This window comes from Miscanthus floridulus, chromosome 1, assembly GCF_019320115.1.
Source record: "Miscanthus floridulus cultivar M001 chromosome 1, ASM1932011v1, whole genome shotgun sequence".
In the NCBI taxonomy this organism is placed as follows: domain Eukaryota; kingdom Viridiplantae; phylum Streptophyta; class Magnoliopsida; order Poales; family Poaceae; genus Miscanthus; species Miscanthus floridulus.
The window spans coordinates 84,697,146-84,721,939 of NC_089580.1; the positions used below are offsets into that span (position 1 = coordinate 84,697,146).

Genomic DNA, 24,794 nt, shown 5'->3' on the forward strand with positions numbered 1-24,794 from the left:
TTTTCCTATGTTTTCATGAGCACAAAAATTCACAAATAAATCATTTTAATCCTATTTTCAAAAGAGGCAAATTTTGGGATGTTACAATTCTACCCCCCTTAAGATGAATCTTGTCCTCGAGATTCGGAACACGTCGACTAAGAGATAGGAATACTCCGTCCTTGGATTCTTCTTTACTTCCTCGTGCATGTGTGGCGTGATCTTTTTCGCCACACTAGCGTCCAGCTTCAGATGAGCACTGCGTTCCACCCACAGACGGATGGGCAGTCCGAAGCAGTGAACAAGGCCATAACCTTATACTTGAGATGTCTCACTGGTGACCGCCCTCGTGACTGGCTGGACTGGCTGCCATGGGTGGAATTCTATTACAACACTGCATACCACATGGCACTTCAGACTACTCTGTTTTAGGTGGTCTATGGCCGTCCTCTGCCTGACCTGCTGCCATATGTTCTAGGGGAGGCGTGCACAGAGGCCGTCGACACCATGTTGTCCAACCGGGATGAGTTCTTGGATGAGGTTCGCGCTCACCTCCTCCAGGCATAGGAGTATGCTCGACGCTTCTACGACGCCAAGCACCATGCCCTAGAGTTTGCTGTCGGGGACTAGGTACTGCTCTGCATGCTTCTTCGACACACACAGTCCCTAGCCCCTGGCTGTGGCGGCAAGTTGGGGCCCAAGTATGCTAACCCTTTCCAAGTGATTACGCGGGTGGGCGAGGTGGCCTACCAACTTCGTCTTCCGGAGGGCACCCGGATTCACGACGTATTCCATGTCGGGGTGTTAAAGTTGTTCTGTGGTACACCGCCGACGTCCGAGCCTATGCTTCCTCCACTTCACCATGGCCGGCCTCTCCAACGTCCGGAACACATATTACGCTCTGAACTTCGTCATGGCGTCTAGCACGTCCTCGTCGAGTGGTCTAGCATGCGTATGTCTGTGGCAACGTGGGAGTCAGTTCCTACATTCCGAGAAGCCCACCCTTCCTTCTAGCTCGTGGATGAGCTGTTTTCCAAGGGAGGGAGAGATGTTATGGTGGGGAAGACTTATGCAAGGCGCAACAACAAAAGGGCCTGAACCGGACCAGGGGGAGGTGGAACGTGGTCACCATTGGTTGTCGTATTCAGGCTCATCTAGAGTCCTAGTAGATTTGGGTTAGAGTCTTAGAAGATTTGGTCCAGATTCGTAGGAGGAGTTTGTTAGCATCAAGAGTCAAGTATCAGGGTCAAGTTGTAAGGACTATAAGAGTCCAACTTCATTAAGGAAACAATTAGCCTAGGATTGTGACTACAAGTTGCCCTTGGGCGCCCGGCGTCTCCCTGTTCATCGTCATCTCTTGCCACCGCAATCATGGGTCCTCCCCGCCGAACCCTTGCACGCTCTCATGCTCCTCGATCTCCTCCGTACTTCCTTTGAAGTAAAGCCCATCACCATACTAGCCTGGTATCGAAGACCATGGCGACATCTAGGGACTCATCTACGATGGTCCCTCCTTCCTCTACTGCTCCCACAACCATCGTGCCACAATCTGCCGTGTTGCTGTCGATGGTTGGCACATCGGGCACCCTTGTGCCCACTGTGTCGGCCGTGTCCCAACCCATGTCGACCATGGAGGCACTCCAGGCGCTGACATAGGCCATCGTGGGCCTCCAACTCTAGATGATAGCCGTCAACCACCACCTGGTGGACCAGGATGCCGTCTTTTGGCGCTCGACGGCCGGCCAGTGTTCCCGCAATTTGGTTTGCTGGGGTTCGGTGGGGTCCTAGCTCTACCCATGGCCTCCGCTCCGGTGATCTCTGAGGTTGCTATGGCGTTCATGGAATCTACCATGGCACCACCGCCGTCTGTGCCATTATCATCTCTAGCGGTGCACGGATCGTGGCCACCTGCTCCACCGTCGTCGACGGGTGTGCCGATCACCTAGATTAATTTCCCGCACTCACCGTCACCACTGCCTGTGTTCTCATCTATAGGACTACCCTATGTCTCAGCGCCAACATCGCACATGTCCTCGACGCCGTCACATATCCCATCACCGCTAGAGGTGGAGGGCATGGCTGTGCCAAAGTACCACAAACTCACGTTCGTCACCTACGACGACAAAGAGGACCCGCTTGGCTGGCTCAACAAGTGTGAGCAGTTTTTCCACTACCAGATGACATGGGAGGTGGACAAGGTCTAGCTCGCATCGTATCACCTCATAGGCATGGCTCAACAGTGGTACCTCATCTTGGAAGGCGACATAGGCTGCCCCGCATGGCCAGACTTCCATCGCATGTGTCAACAGTGCTTTGGCCCAGCCCTCAGCACCAACCACCTCACCGACTTGGCATGGCTGCCGTTCGGAGGATCGATCGATGTGTACATGATGGAGTTTCAAGCCTGTGTCACACACGCCGGTGACCTATCTACGCTGCAGAAGGCACAGCTGTTCATCGGCGGTCTACTGGAACACATCCGCGTCGACGTCGAGCTCCTCAAGCCCTAGGACCTGTAGCATGCCATGTGGCTTGCGCACGCTTATGAGCGCTGCAACGCCTTGTAGGCTCCTGCCTTGCCAGCACCGTGCTTAGCATGCCACCCAATTGGTGCACTAGCTGTCTCCAGCACCAATTCTTCAGCATCAGCGCCACGCACGTTCAAGCACCTTACTCTGGAGGAGATGGTGGAACAACGCAAGATGGGCTTATGCTACAATTGCGATGAACAATACATAAGGGGGCACAAGTGTGCCAGGCTCTTCTACCATGAGGCCTCAGATTACATCATGGATGAGCCTGATGACATGGAGGATGCCCTGGCTGCACCGCCATTCAACCTCGATGCGCCTATGATCTCTCTATCCGCCATCATGGGCATCCGGGCTAAAAAGACCATGCAGCTCCATGTCCACATTGGCACGCACTAGTTCACCACGCTCCTGGACTCTGGTTCAACTCACAACTTCATCCACACAGAGGCGGCTTGGCGTGCGGACCAACACCTTTAGGGCAGCCACGGTGCACATGTGGTTGTGGTGAATGGGGACCAAGTCACATGTTGTGGTCTCGCCCGCAACGCCAAGCTCGAGATCGGTGAAGAAGCCTTCCTAGTGGACTGCTTCTCCATCCCACTGGAGTGCTACAACATGGTCTAAGGGATCGCCTAGCTAAGGACCCTAGGGCTAATCTTGTGGGACTTTGAGGGTCTTCGCATGGTGTTTGTCCTCCATAGCCGCCATGTCCTGTGGACGGGCATTGGCTCGCCAAGCGCGGGCAACGCCGAGCAGCTACTCTCCAACCACATCTTCACCAACAAGGGGGTGGATCCAGTGCTCCTAGACCATCTCCTTGACACCTACGTTGACATGTTCATGGAGCCCATAGGGCTCCCACCCACGCGCCCCTGTGATCATCGGATACACTTGAAGCCTGGCACCGAACCCGTCGCCATCAGCCCCTATAGGTATCCCCACCTCCAAAAGGATGAGCTAGAGAGGCAGTGCGAGGAAATGCTCCAGTAGGGGGTCATACAGGACAGCACTTCCCCCTTCTCTGCGCTGGTACTGCTTGTTAAGAAGCAGGATGGGACTTGGCACTTTTGTGTCGACTACAGGTTACTCAACGCCATGATGGTGAAAGACAAGTTCCCGATCCTGGTCGTTGAAGAGCTTTTGGATGAGCTCCATGGCGCCAAATTCTTCACCAAGTTGGACCTCCGTTCAGGTTATCACCAGGTTCGCGTCGACCCCGCTGATGTGGAAAAGACGGCGTTCCGGACACACCATGGCCACTTTGAGTTCTTGGTCATGCCTTTTGGCTTGTCAAACGCACCTTTGATGTTCTAGGCACTCATGAACCTCATCCTCAAGCCATTCCTACAACGCAGCGTCCTTGTCTTCTTCGACGACATCCTCGTCTATAGTTCCACATGGACCGAGCACCTGTAGTATCCCCACGTCGTCCTAGACATCCTCCACGAGCACCGGCTGCATCTCAAGCGGTCCAAATGCTCTTTTGCTACCTTGTCGGTCCACTACCTTGGCCATGTCATCACGGCTGAGGGGTGGCCATGGACATGACCAAGGTGGCAGCTATACAGTCATGGCCGCAACCGCGTTCAGCGCGTGGCCTTCATAGTTTCCTCGGGCTAGCCGGCTACTACCGCTGGTTCATCAAAGACTACGACACCATCGCCGCCCCATTGACGCAACTCTTGTGAAAAGAGGGGTTTCGATGGTCAGACACCGCCAACGCTGCATTCATGGCCCTCAAGGCTGCACTGTGTGCGGCGCCAATGCTCCATATCCTGGACTTCAATGCCACATTCATCGTCGACTGCGACGCATCTGGCTCTGGCTTTAGAGCCGTCCTTCATCAAGATGGGAATCCCATCGTGTTCTTTAGTCGGCCCTTTGCGGCTCGGCACCTCAAAGCGGCTGTGTATGAGTGCGAGCTCATCGGTCTCGTCTAAGCAGTCCACCATTGGTGCCCTTATCTTTGGGGCCACGCCTTCGTCGTCCGGACTGATCACTATGCCCTCAAGTTCATGCTCAACCAGCGGCTTTAGACAATTCCACAACATCACTGGGTGAGCAAATTGTTTGGGTATGATTTCAGGATTGAGTATCACCCTGGCAAGGCGAACATGGTGGCCGATGCGCTATCCTACCATAATGGCGGCACCCCGCTCTTGGTGGGTCTCTATGACACTGATGCGGCGTCCCTCGCGGCGCTCTCAAATCCAACATTCTAGCTCTTCGATGACCTCCGCTAGGAGCTGGACACCGACGCCATGTTGTGTGCACACCACGATGCCGTGGCCGCCAGTGAGCACGGGGCCTCCTGGACCATCCACGAGGGGCTCATACTCCATGATGGATGCGTCTTCATGCCTGCATCATCCCTGCTCCTAGACGACGTCCTCTAGCTCACCCACATAGGAGCCCATGAGGGCATCCAAAAGACTCTACGGTGGCTCCGTACCAAGTTCTACATCGAGCATGATCAGCGTGTCATCGGCGACTTCGTGTGTTCCTACTCCATGTGCCAGCAGAACAAAATGGAGACATTGCACCCTACAGGACTGTTGCAACCCTTACCGGTGCCCTCGTGAGTCTGGGCAGATATCTCCCTTGACTTTATTGAGGCGCTTCCCAAGGTCCATGGTAAAAGTGTTCTTCTAACCATGGTTGACAGGTTTTGAAGTATGCGCACTTCATTCCCTTGGGCCACCCCTACATGGCATCGTTAGTGGCATGAGCTTTCTTCCAGGATATCATGCGCCTCCATGGATTTCCTAAGTCCATCATCAGCGATTGTGACCTGGTGTTCATGGGGCATGTGTGGCACAATCTTTTTTGCCACACCAGCGTCCACCTTTGGATGAGCACTATGTTCCACCCATAGATGGACGGGTAGTCCAAAGTGGTGAACAAGGCCATAACCATGTACTTGAGATGTCTCACTAGTGACCGCCCTCGTGACTGGCTAGACTGGCTACAGTGGGTGGAATTCTGTTACAACACTGCATACCACACAGCGCTTTAGACTACTCCATTTTAGGTGGTCTATGGCTGTCCTCTGCCTGACCTGCTGCCGTATGTTCTAGGGGAGGCACGCATAGAGGTCGTCGACACCATGTTGTCCAACCGGGATGAGTTCTTGGACGAGGTTTGTGCTCGTCTCCTCCAGGCGCAGGAGTACACTCGACGCTTCTACGACGCCAAGCACCATGCCCTAGAGTTTGCCGTCGGGGACTAGGTACTACTCCGCATGCTTCATCGACACTCGCAGTCGGCTGGTATGGCAATGGGCTTTACTTCAAAGGAAGTATGGAGGAGATCGAGGAGCGTGAGAGCATACAAGGGTTTGGTGGGGAGGACCCATGATTGCGGTGGCAAGAGATGACGATGAATAGGGAGACGTCGGGCGCCCAAGGGTGACTAGTTGTCACAATCCTAGGCTAATTATTTCCTTAATGAAGTTGGACTCTTATAGTCCTTACAACTCAACCCTGATACTTGACTCTTGATGCTAACAGACTCCTCCTATGAATCTGGACCAAATCTTCTAAGACTCTAACCCAAATCTGCTAGGACTCTAAATGAGCCTGAATACTATAGCCGATGGTGACCACGTTCCACCTCCCCCTGGTCCGGTTTAGGCCCTTCTGTTGTTGCGCCTTGCATAAGTCTTCCCCACCATAACATCTCTCCCTCCCTTGGAAAATTGCTCGTCCATGAGCTAGAAGGAAGGGTGGGCTTCCCAGAATGCAGGAACCAGCTCCCACATTGCCTCGGACGTAGGCATGCTAGACCACTCGACAAGGACATGCCAGACACCACAATGAAGTTTAGAGCGCAATATGCGTTCCGGTCGCTAGAGAGGCCGGCCATGGTGAAGTGGAGGAAGCACAGGCTCGGACGTCGGCGGTGTACCATGGAACGGCTTTAACACCCCGACATGGAAGACGTCGTGAATCCAAGTGCCCTCCGAAAGACAAAGCCGGTAGGCCACCTCGCCCACCCACGCAATCACTTGGAAAGGGCTAGCATACTTGGGCCCCAACTTGCCACGACCGCTAGGGGCTAGGGACTGCGTGTGTCGATGAAGCATGCGGAGCAGTACCTAGTCCTGGATGGCAAACTCTAAGGCATGGTGCTTGGCATCATAGAAGCGTCGAGCGTACTCCTACGCCTAGAGGAGGCGAGCATGAACCTCATCCAAGAACTCATCTCGGTTGGACAACATGGTGTTGAAGACCTCCGTGCGCGCCTCCCCTAGAACATACGGCAGCAGGTTGGGTGGAGGATGGCCATAGACCACCTGAAATGGAGTAGTCTGAAGCGTCATGTGGTATGCAGTGTTGTAACAGAATTTCGCCCATAGCAGCCAGTCCAGCTAGTCGCGAGGGTAGTCACCAGTGAGACATCTCAAGTACATGGTTATGGCCTTGTTCACCACTTTGGACTACTCGTCCGTCTATGGGTGGAACACAGTGCTCATCCAAAGCTAGACGCCGGTGTGGCAAAAAAGATCATGCCACACATGCCCTATGAACACTGGGTCACGATCACTAACGATGGACTCAGGAAATCCATGGAGGCGCACGATGTCCTGGAAGAAAGCTCACGCCACTAACAATGCCATGTAGGGGTGGCCCAAGGGAATGAAGTGCGCGTACTTCAAAAACCTGTCAACCACGGTTAGGAGAACACTTTTACCATGGACCTTGGGAAGCGCCTCAATGAAGTCGAGGGAGATATCTACCCAGACTCATGAGGGCATCGATAAGGGTTGCAGCAGTCCCATGGGGTGCAATGTCTCTATTTTGTTCTGCTAGCATGTGGAGCAGGAACGCATGAAGTCGCCAATGACGTGCCGATCATGCTCGACGTAGAACTCGGTACGGAGCCGCCGTAGAGTCTTTTGGATGCCCTTGTGGGCTCCTGTGTGGGTGAGCTGGAGGACGTCGTACAGGAACGGGGACAATGCAGGCATGAAGACGTGCCTATCATGGAGTATGAGCCCCTCGTGGATGGTCTAGGAGGCCCCATGCTCACCGTCGGCCACAGCGTCACGGCGTGCGCGCAACGTGGTGTCAGTGTCCAGCTCCTGGCGGAGGTCATCGAAGAGCTAGAATGTCAGAGTCGAGAGCACCGCGAGGGATGCCGCATCAATGTCGTAGAGACCCGCCAAGAGCAGGGTGTCACCATTGTGGCGGGACAGCGCATTGGCCACCACGTTCGCCTTGCCGGGGCGGCACTCAATCCTGAAATCATACCCGAACAATTTGCTCACCCAGTGATGTTGTGGAATTGTTGAAAGCCACTGGTCGAGCATGAACTTGAGGGCATAGTGATCAGTCCAAATGACGAAGGTGCGGCCCCAAAGATAAGGGCGCTAATGGCAGACCGCTTGGACAAGACCGATGAGCTCGCGCTCGTACACAGCCACTTTGAGGTGCCAAGCCGTAAAGGGCCGACTGAAGAACGCGATGGGATTCCCGTCTTGATGAAGGATGGCTCCGAAGCTAGAGCCAGATGCATCGTAGTCAACGATGAATGTGGCATTGAAGTCCAGGAGATGGAGCACTAGCGCTGCACATAGTGCAGCCTTGAGGGCTATAAATGCCGCATTGGCGGTGTCTAACCACTGAAACCCCTCTTTCTGCAAGAGCTACATCAATGGGGCGACGATGGTGCCATAGTCTTTGATGAACCAGCGGTAGTAGCCGGCTAGCCCGAGGAAACCGCGAAGGCCATGCACCGAACGCAGTTGCAGCCACGACTATACAGCCGCCACCTTGGTCGTGTCCATGGCCACCCCCTCAGCCGTGATGACATGGCCAAGGTAGTGGACCGATGAGGTAGCGAAAGAGCATTTGGATCGCTTGAGATGCAGTCGGTGCTCACGGAGGATGTCTAGGATGGTGTGGAGATGTTGCAGGTACTCAGTCCATGTGGAACTATAGACGAGGATGTCGTCGAAGAAGACGAGGACGCTGCATCATAGGAACAGCTTGAGGACGAGGTTCATGAGCGCCTGGAACGTCGAAGGCATGTTGGACAAGCCAAATGGCATGACCAAGAACTCGAAGTGGTTGTGGTGTGTCTGGAATGCCGTCTTTTCCACATCAGCAGGGTCAATGCGGACCTAGTGATAACCTGAATGGAGGTCCAACTTGGTGAAGAATTTGGCGCCGTGGAGCTCGTTTAGAAGCTCTTCGACGACCGGGATCGGGAACTTGTCTTTCACCATCACGGCGTGGAGTGACCTGTAGTCGACACAAAAGCGCCAAGTCCCATCCTACTTCTTGACAAGCAGTACCGACATAGAGAAGGGGGAAGTGTTGTCCCGTATGACCCCCTACTAGAGCATTGCCTCGCACTACCTCTCCATCTCCATCTCATCCTTCTAGAGGTGGGGATACCTGTAGGGGCGGACGGTGACAGGTTCGATGCCGGGCTTCAAGTGTATCCAATGATCATAGGGGCACGTGGGTGGGAGCCCTATGGGCTCTATGAACACATCGGCGTAGGTGTCGAGGAGATGGTCCAGGAGCACTGGCTCTGCCCCCCTTGTCGGTGAAGATGTGACCAAAGAGTAGCTACTCAGCGCAGCCCACGCTTGGCGAGCCAATGCCCATCCACAGGACGCAGTGGCTACGGAGGACGAACACCATGCGAAGACCCTCAAAGTCCCACAGGATCGGCCCCAGGGTCCTTAGCCAGGCGATCCCTAGGACCATGTCGTAGCACTCCAGTGGGATGGAGAAGCAGTCCACTGGGAAGACTTCTTCGCCAATCTCGAGCTTGGCGTCGTAGGTGAGACCACGACACGTGACTTGGTCCCCATTCGCCACAACAACATGTGCACCATGGCTGTCCTGAAGCTGTAGGTCTGCATGCCGAGCCACCTCTGTGCAGATGAAGTTGTGAGTTGAACCAGAGTCCAGGAGCGCAGTGAACTGGTGCGTGCCAATGTGGACGTGGAGCTGCATGGTCTTTTCGGCCCGAATGCCTGTGATGGTGGACAGAGAGATCATAGGCACGTCAGGATTGAATGGCGGTGCAGCCGGGGTGTCCTCCGTGTCATTCGGCTCCTCCACGATGTAATCTGAGGCCTCAAGGTAGAAGAGCCTAGCACACTTGTGCCCCCTTATGTATTGTTCATCACAATTGTAGCATAAGCCCATCTTGCGCTGTTCCACCATCTCCTCCAGTGTGAGGTGCTTGAATGTGCATGGCGCTGATGCCAAAGAATTGGCGCTAGAGACAGCTAGTGTAGGCAGTGCGGCTGGTGCGCCAATAGGGTGGCGCGCCAAGCGCGGTGCCAGCAAGGCAGGAGCCTGCGAGGTGTTGCGGCGCTCATAAGCATGCGCAAGCCGCATGGCATGCTGTAGGTCCTAGGGCTCGAGGAGCTCGACATCGACGCGGATGTGTTTCGGCAGACCGCCGATGAATAGCCGCGCCTTCTACAGCGTAGATAGGTCGCTAGTGTGTGCGGCATGGGCTTGAAACTCTATCATGTATGCATCCACCGATCCTCCGAACGACAGCCGCACCAAGTCGGCGAGGTCGTTGGTGCTGAGGGCTAGGCCGAAGCGCTGCTATCGACGAAATATGGTCGGCAGTCTACCTAGGGGTATGCCCAAGGTAGTAGATTATTGGTAGACAGATGCGCAAATTACAAACAAGATGGTGATGCAAGACAGACATGATGTTTTATCCACGTTCGGCCACCATGAAGGCGTAATACCTACGTCCTGCGTCTGATTGTATTGCTGTATGTCAATGAGAGATGTTTTTTAGAGGGGTCCCCTGCCCGCCTTATATAGTCCGAGGGGCAGGGTTACAGATCTGGAAACTAATCCTAACTAGTTACAATTGCCATAGGTGGACGGATAAGGATTCCTATTCTAACTGACTAGGATCTTGCTTGATCTCCAAATCCATCTTGATTCCTTGCGCGAGACTCCAAACAGATTGGCCAGGCCACACATCATCTTCTAGTGGGCCAGACCCCCTGGTTCGGGCTGGCCCAAGCCCAGCCGTAAGGGTATAGGGGTTAATACCCCCATAGCTAGTCCCCGAGCACTATGTATTATGCTACGACACGCCGTTCGATCTCCTTCGGCTAATGCGATCTGTCTTCATGTCATCTCCAACTGGTTGAAACATTGACCAATCGAATGTGCCAGTATTCTAGTTAGAACAAAGAGCAGTAGACCACGATTATAGCCAAATATTCCGGTTGTCCGAAGAATGCATGGTGCTCTAAAGAAAAAAGAAAAAGATTTCTTTCCTTATCAAGTGTGCCCACTTCTATTTCTAAAAAGAAATATAAGTGACCCTTGGACAATAGTAATTCTGGCCAACAGTCAGAGCGTAGGGGTTGATAAAATAAGCACATTCACCATAAGGTGAAGTGTGCCCACTTAGTCCCTGAGCCTGGTAGTAGGTGACGTAGGCACAAGGTGCCAGGGTCTAAAAAGAATTCCCACTAAAGTTGAGAATCCAATCGTCGTACAAGCAATACGAGATGCACTGGCAGGTGCATCGTACCGATGTAGTCCCTGAGCTTGCTGGAAGGCAAGGTATCAGCCTTGTAGCAAGGTCTAAATAAAAGCCTCTCAACTGTATGTGAGTACAAATCACATGTAGTTGAGGAGAGCAGTGTTCGAGCAATGTTCAGAGAGTGGTTGGGGCAGTCCCCGAGCATGAGAGTGGTCGGAACAGTCCCCATGCACGATGGTGGTCTGGACAGTCCCCGAGCACGATAGTGGTCTGGACAGTCCCCGAGCACGATGGTCGTCTAGACAGTCCCCGAGCACGAGAAGTGCGGCGAAAAACCATATGCCACATGTACTATTATTTTGTGTATATATATATATATATTTACTTGCTCTGTCAAGTCCAATCTGACACGTCTGGTCAAAAAAGTAGACGGGTATAGCACGTCATACTGCCTTCTTGTCTTTTCAAACAAACAGTTGCGTGGCACCTGTAAGTAGGTGCGTCATTGTGGGCCCTCTCACACTGGCAACAAAGAGGCGTATATATTGGCATAGATCTCGAGGCTGTGAAAACAACCGTCTGTGGCGCGTGCGCACGTTTCCTAAGAATCTTGGGCAGATGAAACGGCATAACTCTTGGGTTAAATATAGTATAGGATAGGTAAGTTACTTTTTACTGCACCCCATTGCCATTCGCAGCTGTAGCCATCTTCTTCCTCTCGCCAACCCTAATACCAATCAATCCTCCGCCAGTTCCTCGTTCATCAACAAGGCCAGATTCATGGCGAAAAGCGATGCGTAGAAGAAAGCCAGAGTCATGGCAAAGGAGTGGTGGAAATCAAGAAGCAACGAGCAGACCATTGAAGACCTCGTCACCATGGGGGTACTCCACAACAAGGAGCTTGCAGGATGGCATGCACCGGAGGGCGAGGGATACCCCGATCCATAACCAGGTGAGATCGTGGTGTTTGAAGACTTCTTTAAGCGGGGATTTGGGGTTCCTATTCATCCTTTTCTTCAGGGGCTCTGTCTTTACTACGAGATTGGGATTTGCAATCTGCATCCCAACTCAATCCTCCTTGTCACCACTTTCATTCATATTTGCGAAGCATATGGCGGCTTCCAGCCCCATTTTGATTTTTTGCCATCTTTTCTATCTGCGAAAAAAAGGAAGCGGCGGATCAAAGATTGCCGGAGGTGTGTACCTCAACCTCCGTGATGGCATGAAAGCCCAATACCTCCACTGCCAGAGAAATGGTTCTACATTCATGAAGAGCTGAACACAATCACACTATGCGATGTGGGGTACATCTCAGAGAAGAGGACAAGCTGGTTAGAGAAGCCCGAGCACCTAGAACAGATTCCAGAAATATTTGGGTTGATCCCATGGAAAAAACTAGATGGTCCGAGCATGGTCGGGAGCTTCATCAGCCAGCGGATCTAGCCCTACCAGAGGAGGGTACATCCTGGCTATGAGTATCAAGGTAGCGCAGACCCGATGAGGATGAGGCAGGGGGTGCTTGACAAAAATGAAGTCAGAGCCAGAATTGGAGAGTTATTCAACTTAGCTAATCCAAATTATGTCAGATTGAGCGACATCGAGCATGCTTTCAAGCTCACCCGACCTCCCCCAAAGGTAACTCATCTTGACTTGTACCCGTAGTCTCATATTGTGGTAGAAACTTACTGTGTTCACTCCCATTTGTTTCCTAGATTAATGGTCGGGATAGAGCGACAGTGTTTGTGTCGCCACCCCCTAGAGTAGATTGGCCACAAGGAGCTGACCCAACCACCCAGACTAGCGTCAGGATCGAGGATGTTGACTGGGCGGTGCTCAGAGCTAGAGAGGAGGCAGCGGCCAAAGCTGCTAGTAAGCGGCCAGTGGCTAGCAAGCGTCATCAGGCGATTTTTACTTTGTCGGACGATGACGTAGAGGAGGGAGAGGATGCAGACACCTTTCAACTCATCCCTCGAAAGAGGAGGAGGCAACTAGAGTCGATGGAGCAAGGTGGCTCCTCTGTGCCGACGGGACCTACATCGCCGACCACTGCAGCACGAAGGACAAGCGGCGGAGGGGTCGAGTACCAAGGCCTAGTGATAGTGTTGGATGTAGAGGGAGACTAGGAGTCACCCGCACGGCACGTGGAGTAAGCACGGCCGAAGAGACACGCCTTTGCCACATCATTTCATGCTTCCAACATGTAAGTATTTGTAACCTTGATGTAAGCTAGCAATTTGCATTGAATATGATTGCCTTCTGAACTTATCTCGGATGTACTAGCTTGGCATCCACCGAATGTCCGGACCAGCTAGCTGGAAGTGGTGTGGCTCTACTAGTAATTTCAGAGTAGACTGCCCAACAGCCGGCCATCGAGGAACCCATAGCAGAAGATCCATTAGGGCCTCAGGAAACAAACAGTCAGACAACAATCCCCGAGCAGGGGGTTGAGGGAAGAGCCCAGCCAAGCATGAGTGCTCCGAGCGCTAAACCTACTAAGGGCAACACCTCAGCATCAAGTGTAACGGCACAGACCAAGGAGCAGCGGCCAGAGGTGAGAGCACATAGCACGTTTGTCGATGTTGCAGCCCATGGGAAGGCCATAGTGATCGTAGAAGTTGCTAACACCGGACCAACACTGAGACCCGAAGAAGAGCCTGAAGAGGACGAAGTGGAGGAAGTCCTAGGCCATCCACAGGACAAGCGACAACATGTGTATGTGTCGCGTTGGCGGAATGACCAATGGGTTATTCATGGGGAAATCTCAGAGGTCGAAGAGACCAAGAACATTGAACGGGCGGTGAAATGGCTGGTGACGGAAGTGCAGGTAAGCTTCACTTAACCCCCTGATCTCGCTGTCTAGTCACAGTTGTCTTACTTAGCAATTTGCACATAGGACTTAATGAAGACCGCAAGATACCACAAGAAATGCTTCAATCAGATCGAGGGGATAGCTACAAGCAACAAGGAGCTAACGACTGAGGTGGAACGCTTACACCACCGACTTGAAGCCACCAACCGTGAAAAGATGGTGCAAGAGTCCCAAAACCAAAACCTGGTCAACCAGCTTGGTAACAAAGAGCGGGAAAGAACAATTAAGTAGCCATTTTATCATACCAACTACTGACAAGTGTTGTTGTGCTTTTGGTAGTAAAAGCTGTAGTGCAGGCTTGGAAGCTGAAGTGATCCGTCATCGAGAGGAGAAAAGTCATGCAGTCATGGAGTGTGATCGCCTGAAAGAGGACAACAGAAAACTGGCGAAAGACTAGTCGCAGCTCTGAGACCACACAACCAAGATGACAGAGGATCTAAAAAGTAAGTTTTCCAAACCCCTTTGCTCATTTCGGTTGCTTACCGTAGTTTGGCGTAATATAGCATCTTAACAACATGTATGGTTTGTAGTTTTAAAAATCAATGTGAAGAAGCATTTGGAGGCCGTGATAAAAGACCATGACAGCTAGAAGGAGCAGTGCCAAGAGATCACCCAGGATCATGACACCTTGAAAAACCGGTACCAGGAGGTGGCAACGAGCATTTTGCCGGTCCTTAACCTCATCGATCCAGCGCTAACAGAGGACGTGCCAAGGATGCTGCGGCTAGGATTGATCGAGAGATGCCGAAAGGTATGGGGATAGTTCTAGGAGTTTGTGAAGGAGGCAGGTGAGTACACAGGCGCACATGTGCTAAGCATGGTATGTGCTCACTACCCCTTGATCGATCTCAAGCGCCTAGAGACTGGATACCCGAAGGAGGTAGATCCAGACAAGGCCGAGGACCTACGGATGACCTAGCTAGACTTGTCAACGAAAATAATTGGTGACATTAACCTGTGTGGAGGTACGACGCCATCTATACAGGGAACACCATCAACAAGTTAGCTAGAAACGTCTTTATTTTCAAGCCAACCGGCGAAGCCTGCGGTCTCGACCAGCCAGGCGTCGACGGGGCCATCTTCTTTAGCTCGACCAGTGCAAGAGTCCCTGAGACTCGAGCATGATGTCAGGCCCAGCGAGCAGTAGGTGCCGCCTGCCCTGACCAGCCATTAGTGTAGGCTATAGCTATAGAAGAAGATGTAGTTGTGTTATTGTAAACTTGGACCTTTTCAGGCGAGCTTGTAATAACGCAACTGTATAACAACATGAGCTTGTTTGTTTTGTAGAAAATGTTTTTAAGCCCGGACATTGTACCGATGTAACTAAGTTAGAACATGTTGATGTTATGTTTAGTTGTACCAGTTTAGTTGACATGTCATCCTAAAAGGTTTGTATGGCCCTGGTTTGTCTTGCAGTCGGAGTGTTTGTGCACACGTAGAAACACACAAGTTAAACCAGAGAGCACCTACCGATCACCCGTAGCGTAGAGAGCAGATCCCATGCATGTGTTGAGAGAAACCAGAGAAGGAATGGTGGTCGGTTTTAACTGGTAGAGTTAGAATATCAACAGACTTCGAAATGACACATTAGAGTGGTCAGAGAAATCATAATAGCTTTATTAAATCGAAAGTACAAGAGGAGTACATATCTTAGTAGTTAAGCATAGAAACACCTAAGCTTGTCGATGTGCCATGAATTGGGTACGTCTATACCGTCCAGGTGAGCTAACCTGTAAGACGTTGGTTGTGTAACCTCCTTGATCATGAAGGGCCCTTCCCATGGGGTTGCGAGATTGTGGACGCCAGCCTGATTTGTCTTCCACTTCAGGACCAGGTCCCCAACCACGAAGAACCGCTCCTTGACATTCTTGTTGTAGTACCTATGCAAAATAGCAAGGTATTTGGTTGTACGTACACAAGAATCGAGCCACTTCTCTTCTGCACTATTCACTTCTAGCTCCCGTACTTCATTGGCCTTGTCTTCGTTGAAGTTCTCTAACTATGTTGATCTGAAGGCTTTATCTGCTAGGAGCACTGCCTCAGCGCCATAAACCATAAAGTATGGTGATACGCTGGTATTATGACTGGGCTAGGTTCTGAGACCCCAGACCACAGTCGGTAACTCTTTGAGCCATCTCCTAGGAGCTTTATCATTTTCCCTATACATCCTCTTTTTAAGTGCATCCAAGATCATACCATTTGCCCGCTCGACCTGTCCATTAGCTCTAGGGTGTGCCACCGAGACATATTTTACTACTATGCTCCTTTCATCACAGAAGTCCCAAAAAGCATTCCCGGTGAATTGAGTACCCAGATCAGTGATGATGCTGTTGGGTATGCCGAAGTGGTGGATGACCTGGTCGATGAACGTGACAGCCTTTTCTGAAGATGCCTGTACCAATGGCATGTACTCTATCCACTTGGAAAATTTGTCGATCAACACAAAGACGCATGTAAATTTCCCAGGAGCCGGTTTGAAGGGCCCGATCATATCCAGTCCCCAGCATGCAAAGGGCCAAGAGGCTAGTATTGTCTGAATCTCGTGTGCTGGTATGTGAATTCTCTTGGCGAAGAACTGACAACCCTCACAATGGCGGACTAGCTTCTCTACGTCGGCTACGGCTGACGGCCAATAGAACCCTGCTCGGAAAGCCTTGCCAACTAGCATTCTTGAGGCCGTGTGGTTGCCATAGGAGCCAGAGTGGATTTGGTCTAGGAGATGTTCGCCATCCTCCTAGGTTATACACTTCATCAAGATTTCCTCCTTTGCATTCTTGCGCCACAATTTGCCATCGACGAGCAGATACTGCTTGCTGCGATGCATCAGGCATTCATTTTCTGTCCAATTAGTGTAACCGCTACCATCTGTCAGGTACTTGATGAAAGGTACTCTCTAGTCAGGCGCCTTAGTGGTTGAAGGTGGTTCGATGGTGTTTGACACCAGAACCGTAGCCACCAATAGCTGGTCTAGAGGCTTGTCGACCATGGGATCTTCCTCTTCGATGGAAGGCGTGAGCAGGTCTTGAACAAATATGCCATGTGGGACTTTGGCTCGGGATGATCCTAACTTTGACAGCGCATCTGCTGCTTGATTTTTGTCCTAGACCACATGTGTGTACTTGATGCCATAGAACTTGCCTTCTAGCTTTCTGATCGATTTGCAGTATGCATCCATCTTTTCGCTGCTCGTATCCCAGTCCTTGTTGAGTTGGTTGATGACCAGAGCCAAGTCTCCATAGACATAGAGACGTTTGACACCATGCTCGACCGCAATGCACCGACCATGTAGGCATGCTTCGTACTCGACGGCATTATTAGACGCCGAGAAATAAATCCTAAGGACGTATCAGAGCTGCTCCTTGGATGGTGACATGAAAAGGACTCCTACTCCTACGCTGTCGATGTTGAGAGAGCTGTCAAAGTACATCTTCCAATACTCGTTGGGCCCCTGAGAGGCAGGTGTGCTTAAGTCTGTCCACTCAATGATGAAATCGACAAGTGCCTGAGACTTGATTATAGTACGGCTTGCAAATTCTAAGGAGAAAGGGCATAGCTCCATTGTCCATTTGACGATACGCCCATTCGCATCCTTGTTGCGAATGATGTCTCCCAGAGGGTACTCGGTCATGACCACCACACGATATCCGTCGAAGTAATGTTTCAACTTTTGGGATGTTATCAGTATGGCGTAGATCAGTTTCTAAATCTGTGGGTACCTGGTCTTGGATTCATTGAGTACCTCACTGATGAAATAGATTGGTCACTGTACCTTGTAGACATGGCCGGGCTCATCGCGCTCAACCACCATGGCAGTCGAGACCACTCAATTAGTTGCCGCAATGTAAAGCAGGAGGGTTTCATCTTCTCTGGGAGCAGTGAGGACCGGAAGTGATGTAAGGAATTGTTTCAACTATGTGAAGGCAGCGTCTGCTTCCTCCGACCACTCAAACTTCTCGGATGCTTTGAGCAGCTTGAAAAACGGTAGTCCTTTTTTGCCTAATCTTGATATGAAATGACTGAGGGCAGCCATGCATCCGGTAAGCTTCTGAACATCCTTCACCTTTTTGGGTGGCTTCATGTCCAAGACAGCTTTGACTTTCTCTGGGTTAGGGCGTATGCCATCATGACTGACGACATTGCCAAGCAGTATACCAAAAGGAACACTAAAGATGCACTTCTTTGGGTTTAATTTCCATTGGAATGTATTAAGGGCTGCAAAGGTGCATTCTAGGTTGTCAACAAGGGTATGTACTTCCTTGGTTTTGACAACTACATTATCAACATAAGCCTCGATGAGGTCATCTTTTATCTCGTCTTTGAGGCAGGACTGTATGGCGCGTTGGTAGGTAGCCCCAACGTTCTTGAGCCCGAACAACATGGTCGTGTAGCAGTAGGCGCCGAAAGGCATGATGAAGGATGTCTTGATCTGGTCATCCTTTTTAGAGCGATCTAGTGATAACCAGAGTAGCAATCGAGAAAGGAAAGTAGCTTGCAACCGGCAGTTGAATCTATGACCTCATCTATGCGAGGTAACCCAAAGGGGTCTTTAGGGCAGTGTTTGTTGAGATTAGTGTAATCAATGCACATTCTCCATTCATTATTCTTTTTGCGTACAAGAACCGGGTTGGCTAACCACTCCGGATGATACACTTCTTTGATAAATCCGGCTGCCAAAAGCTGTGTAACTTCTACCCTAATAGCCTCCTTTTTGTTGCGAGCGAACCGTCGTAGCTTCTGCTTGATAGGTTTGGCCTTGCCGTCGACACTTAAGGAGTGCTCGATCAAGTTCCGAGGTACACCAGGCATGTTAGCGGGTTTCCATGTGAACACACTCATGTTGCTCCTCAAGAACTTGATGAGCGCGTCTTCCTATTTAAGATCTAGGTTGGCCCCGATAAGGGCCATTTTGCTAGGATTACCATCGACCAGCTGGATCGCTTTGTGCTCTTTGGACTTGATGTTCTTGCATGGGGCCTCGAGCTCTGGGATCTCTAGGTGGTCGGCTGGGTCTTCTTAGCGTCGAGCATTGTCTCAGCCATGCGAATAGAGAGGTCATTAGCCTCTGCTATTTTGAAACTGTTGTCCTTGTAGGTATAAGCTGCGTATACGTTGCCCCTGAGAGTTAGAACCTCTTTCTTGGTAGGCATCTTGAGCACCAAATACCTGTAGTGAGGTATGGCCATGAATTTGGTGAGCGCTGGTAGACCAAGGATAGCATGGTAGGTGCCGTCGAAGTCAACGACCACGAAGTTGACGTAGTCAGTGCAGAAGTGGTCCGGGATACTAAATTGCACAGGTAGCTTGATCTGCCCGAGAGGTGTGGAGCTCTATATAGGGAGAACACCCTAGAACTGTGCCTCGTATGGCTTGAGATCAGCCTGGGTTATCTTCAGGGCTGGCAAACTGTTCTTGAATAGTATATCGATGGAACTACTGCCGTCAATCAGCACTCTATCGAACTAAACCTTGTTGATACAAGGATCGAGAACCAGAGGAAAACATCCTGGCTCAGGTATCGTAGCCCATTGGTCCTTTCTACTGAAGGATATCTCGCGGTGAGACCAACGAGGGAGCTGCAGATCGGCGATGAGGTTGTCGGCGTTGGCCACGTTCAAGCAAGCGCGGGCGAGTAGCTTGCGTTCTCATTTGGTCTCGATGGACACTTTGCCTCCAATGATGGTGTGGACGTGATCAGTTGGCTTGACATACTTGTGACGAGGATCTGCGTCTTCATCGTCATTGTCCTCGTTATGTTGCTCCCCTACATCGTTAGGCTTGTCAGATGTATCCAGAGCTTGTTGGCGCGTGTAGATAGATTTGAGAACACGATAATTCTCCATGGTGTGGTTGGACTTGGGATGGAGCTGGCAGGGTCCTTTCAATGCTTTGGCGTAGTCTTCTTCGTAGTTGCGATGTCCACCACCTTTTTTAACGGTGTTGACCTCGCTGTTGTCTTTCCGAGCACGCTTGCCCCTGTAATCATCACGGCGATTACGCCACTGATTACGCTGGTCACGGGAATCGTTGCGCTGGTTGCAGCGATCAAAATTGTCGTTCCGACCATGGTTGTCACGGTAGTCGTCGTGGTGTGGGGGGTGGTCGGAGCGTGGAACCCTTGCTACTTCTTCGATGATTATCTTTTTAGCATCATCAGCATTCGCATATTTTTTAGTAGTAGCTAGGAGCGCTGTGACTGATTTAGGTCTCTTGCAGAGGAGCTTATCCCTTAGGGCATCGTGGAAGCGGAGACCAGTGATGAAAGCCTCGATTGCCTCATTGTTAGAGATTGACGGGACCTTGATGTGCATCTTCGAGAAGCGTCGGACGTACTCACACAGTGGCTCATCTTTGCGATCTTGGATCCGCTGCAGATCATATTTGTTGCCAGGTTGCTCGCAAGTAGCAATGAAGTTGTCGATGAATGCTTGCTTGAGCTCTTGCCAAGAATCAAAGTAGTTCGCTGGCAAGCTGACCAGCCATTGGTGGCCTGCATGGCTGACGGCGACTAGGACGTAGTTAGACATGACGTGCTCATCAGCCATGGCTGATCTGCATGCGGTTTCGTAGAGCATGACCTATAATTCGGGGTTCTCCTTGCCGTCATACTTCTGAAGTTTTTTGAGCTTGAAGTTCTTGGGCCATATGACTTGGCGAAAGTGTGGAGTAAACTGCTTCAAACCCAGAGGGCCATGGGTAGTATCATATTCCATGCGGCGATAGCTTTCGTGGGATGCATGATCGTTGGCTCTTTGGTTAATGCGATCGCGCAGATCGTGTTCTCCGAGGTAATGGCAGAGATCGTTATTGCCATCACGGCAATCCCGGTTGCCACCCTAGTTAACCCTACAACCACTGTTATCATGTGATTATCGTGGTTGTCTCGGTGGTTGTCATCCTGGTAGTCGCGACGGTTGTCATCCCAGTGGCGGTTGTCGTCCCGACCACCATCATGGCCACTGTTTCTGCCTTGACGGTTGTCTGATGGGTCATTGTTGTGTGAGCCACGTTGGTTGGGTGGCTGTGAGCAACTTGAGTACTGGCGGCTATGGCTTGATTCAACTGAGATGGATGGAGCCTGGTGTTGATTTACAATCTCTGCGGTCTAGGCCATAGCAGCCGTCAGGTAAGCTTGTATATCATCACGAACTGCCTGAGTTTCCGGGGTATTGGGTAGTCGTTGCATTGTTGCCATAGCAACAGCTACGTTGGCGCTTGGAGTCCAGAAGACCTGCTTGTCCCCCACCCTATCAAAGGCATTGTTAAGGTCATGTGGCTGGACCCTTATGCGTCGGGCCTCCTCTTCTGCCTCGGCTTCGATTTGTTGGTGATTAAACCGATCAATATTGCGTGCTTCGTGTGCTAGCCTTTCTTGTTCTGTTTCACCAACTGCCGGTGGTTTGTCATTACTGACAACATTGATCAAGTCTCCTCGCCTTGGTGGGAAGGATGGGAATCGTGGGAATCCCGGGGCGTGGTCTAGGATATCCAGATCGTATTCAATGCCTTCATCGTCATGATGCTAGAGCTCGGTGTGGACGGAGGCATTAGATGCGATGCCAGACGAGGAGCTTGAGCCACCCTCTTGAACTGTGTGGACTGATCCTTCTTGATAATCCTCAATCCAGACCATGTTGATGAAGTTGTGCAGGCCGTAGGGCTGGGCCTGGTGGTTCTCCATCGAGGCTTTGTACTCTGAGAGCCAGAGACCCGTCGTGGGGGCTAGCCGGCGATGAATGGAGCGCCCTTCAGGAGTAGATGTGACCACAAGATCTATACCGAGTCGTGCAGGACGACTGGCCCAAGCTGGTCGGGTAGATCTGTTGTGGGTAGTGGTTACCTGCTCATTAGGTTGACTTTGAATTGAACTTACCAGAGCTAGGGTTTCTGCAAGTTTGGTGCCAACCCGATCGATGGAGTTGAGCAGGTCGGTGTTGTCGATCTGCCTCCCTTTGTAGCGAGGAAGCAGACGACGGGTTGTCGGCGTGGCTGAACTCGATGCTGGCGTGGTCGGAGCTAGATCCACCATGGTCGGAGCCGTAGCAGATGCAGGTGAAGCAGTGGTTGACGCAGATGGAATCCACGCCTCCTCCAGGGTCATGGCGATGAAGTCATCGGAGCCCGTGGTCTAGGTGATCTGGCCGATGGTGAACGTGAGGCCGTTCGACGTAGTCATGGAACCGGGGATGATGACCATCTTGTTCGCCTAGAGAGCAGTACGCACACCCCCTACCTGGCGCGCCACTATCGATGAAATATGGTCGGCAGTCTACCTAGGGGTATGCCTAAGGTAGTAGATTATCGGCAGACAGATGCGCAAGCTACAAACAAGATGGTGATGTAAGACAGACACGAGGTTTTATCTAGGTTCGGCCGCATGAAGGCGTAATACCTACGTCCTACGTCTGATTGTATTGTTGTATGTCAATGAGAGATGTTCTTTAGAGGGGTCCCCTGCCTGCCTTATATAGTCCGGGGGGCAGGGTTACAGATCTGGAAACTAATCCTAACCAGTTACAATTGCCATAGGTGGCCGGATAAGGATTCCTATTCTAACCGACTAGGATCTTGTTTGATCTCCAAATCCATCTTGATTCCTTGCGTGGGACTCCGAACAGATTGGCCGGGCCACGCGTCATCTTCTAGTGGGCCAAACCCCCTGGTCTGGGCCAGCCCAAGCCTAGCCGTAAGGGTATAGGGGTTAATACCCCCACAGCTATTGACACATGCGACGGAAGTCCGGCCACGCGGGGCGGCCTATGTTGCCTTCCAAGACGAGGTACCACTGTTGAGCCACGCCCGTGAGGTGATACGATGCGAGCCAGACCTTGTCCACCTCCCGTGTCATCTGGCCACGAAAAAACTGCTCACACTTGTTGAGCCAGCCGAGCGAGTCCTCTTTGCCATCGTCGGTGGCTAACGTGAGTTTATGGTACCTTGGCACAGCCATGCCCTCCACCTCCGGCGGTGATGGGATATGTGACGGCGTCGAGGACATGTGCGACATCGGCGCCGAGACATAGGGCAGTCCTGTAGATGAGAACACAGGCAACAGTGATGGTGAGTGCAAGAAATTAATCTAGGTGATCGGCACACCCGTCGACGGCGGTGGAGCAGGCGGCCGCAATCCGTGCACCGCTGGAGATGATAATGGCACAGATGGCGGCGGTGCCACGGTGGATTCTGCAGACGCCGCAGTGACATCGGAGATCACCGGAGCGGAGGCTGTGGGTAGGGCTGGGACCCCACCGAACTCCAGCAAACTGAATTGTGGGAACGCTGGCCGGCCGTCGAGCGCCGAAAGCCAGGCACCCTGGTCCGCCAGGTGGTGGTTGACGGCTGTCATCTGGAGTTGGAGGCCCGCGATGGCCTGTGTCAGCGCCTGGAGCGCCTCTGCGGTCGACATGGGTTGGGACGCGGCCGACACAGTGGGCACAAGGGTGCCCGATGTGCCAACCATCGGTAGCAACACGATGGATTGTGGCACGGGGGTCGTGGGAGCAGCGGAGGAAGGAGGGACCGTCGCAGATGAGTCCCCGGATGTCGCCATGGTCTCCGATACCAGGCTGGTATGGCGACGGGCTTTACTTCGAAGGAAGTACAGAGGAGATCGCGGAGCGTGAGAGCGTGCAAGGGTTCGGCGGGGAGGACCCGTGATTGCGGTGGCAAGAGATGACGATGAACAGGGAGACGTCGGGCACCCAAGGGTGACTTGTAGTCACAATCCCAGGCTAATTGTTTCCTTAATGAAGTTGGACTCTTATAGTCCTTACAACTCGACCCTGATACTTGACTCTTGACGCTAACAGACTCCTCCTATGAATCTGGACCAAATCTTCTAAGACTCTAACCCAAATCTGCAAGGACTCTAGATGAGCCTGAATACGACAGTCGATGGTGACCACGTTCCACCTCCCCCTGGTCCGGTTCAGGCCCTTCTGTTATTGCGCCTTGCATAAGTCTTCCCCACCGTAACATAGTCTCTGTAGCTAAAAACTTTAATAAACTTTTGTACTAGCTTTGGTTAATTAATCAGTATATTTAGATATACTATCTAATTGAAATGTTCAACTTATTGCACGTTTTCATCTAAATTTGTGAACCTTTTGCTGAACCTAGCATATATTCTACTCCTTTGAAACGTGTCATTGGTTTCTACATTTTAATAAGAAGTTTTAATTTTTAAAACACATGCATTCTTTGAATAATAGTAATTCCTTGTGCAGTACTAAACCATCTGTGAAGTGGGACGATATTTCTCTTGGATGTGGGATCTTTTTAAATTAGTAATATATGCATATAGACTGTAAAATTACTCTATTATCCTAGTTTATATATATAGTGTGCATGTATGGGATGGGTCAAACCTACTGGCAAGCAATAGATAGATCGACTTCAAGTTCAAGTTTGCAGATCTAATGGCAGTGAAGATATCTTTGTTTGATTTGGATATGTGATGCTGACATGATAGACATACTGCCTCATTAAGCAAACTAGTAAAGAATACTTTCATAATCTAATCTGCTTTAGTTAATTGTTGTTAACAAAGTGTTAAGGTATCAGAGGCTCAGAGCCACTGAACATGAAAATTGCACAGCTACGAATGATATAAAGCAGTACGATTGTTAGTTTCAAATTTCTAATCTAAAACCTTATGCAAGTGCATCTAGTTAAGCATCGTTCTAATTGGAGTCAAATTAAAAGCTCATTCACATAATGCAAGACGACTTAGATCCTTCCTATAATCCTTTTTTAGGAAATCCTATAATCCTAATTAACTAGCAACATGTGATCTTGCACGTGGTACTGTTAATCAACAGTAGTAAAATGTAGCATGTCTTGGCTGGACAGTTGATTCTTGCAGGCCAATAACAGAACTTTGTTAAACCCTGGTTTCTAAAAGGATTCGTTGTCATCCTTGTCCCTTT

At 51.2% G+C, this 24,794-nt stretch overlaps 1 protein-coding gene across 1 annotated transcript; it reads left to right on the forward strand.

Annotated features, from left to right (window-relative positions):
- Positions 1–2,054: 2,054 nt before the first annotated feature.
- LOC136459781 (uncharacterized) lies at positions 2,055–2,489 on the forward strand. The gene is made up of 2 exons (XM_066459626.1): positions 2,055–2,177; positions 2,289–2,489. The coding sequence occupies exons 1-2, from the start codon at positions 2,055–2,057 to the stop codon at positions 2,487–2,489; spliced, it is 324 nt and encodes a 107-aa protein (XP_066315723.1).
- Positions 2,490–24,794: the final 22,305 nt, after the last annotated feature.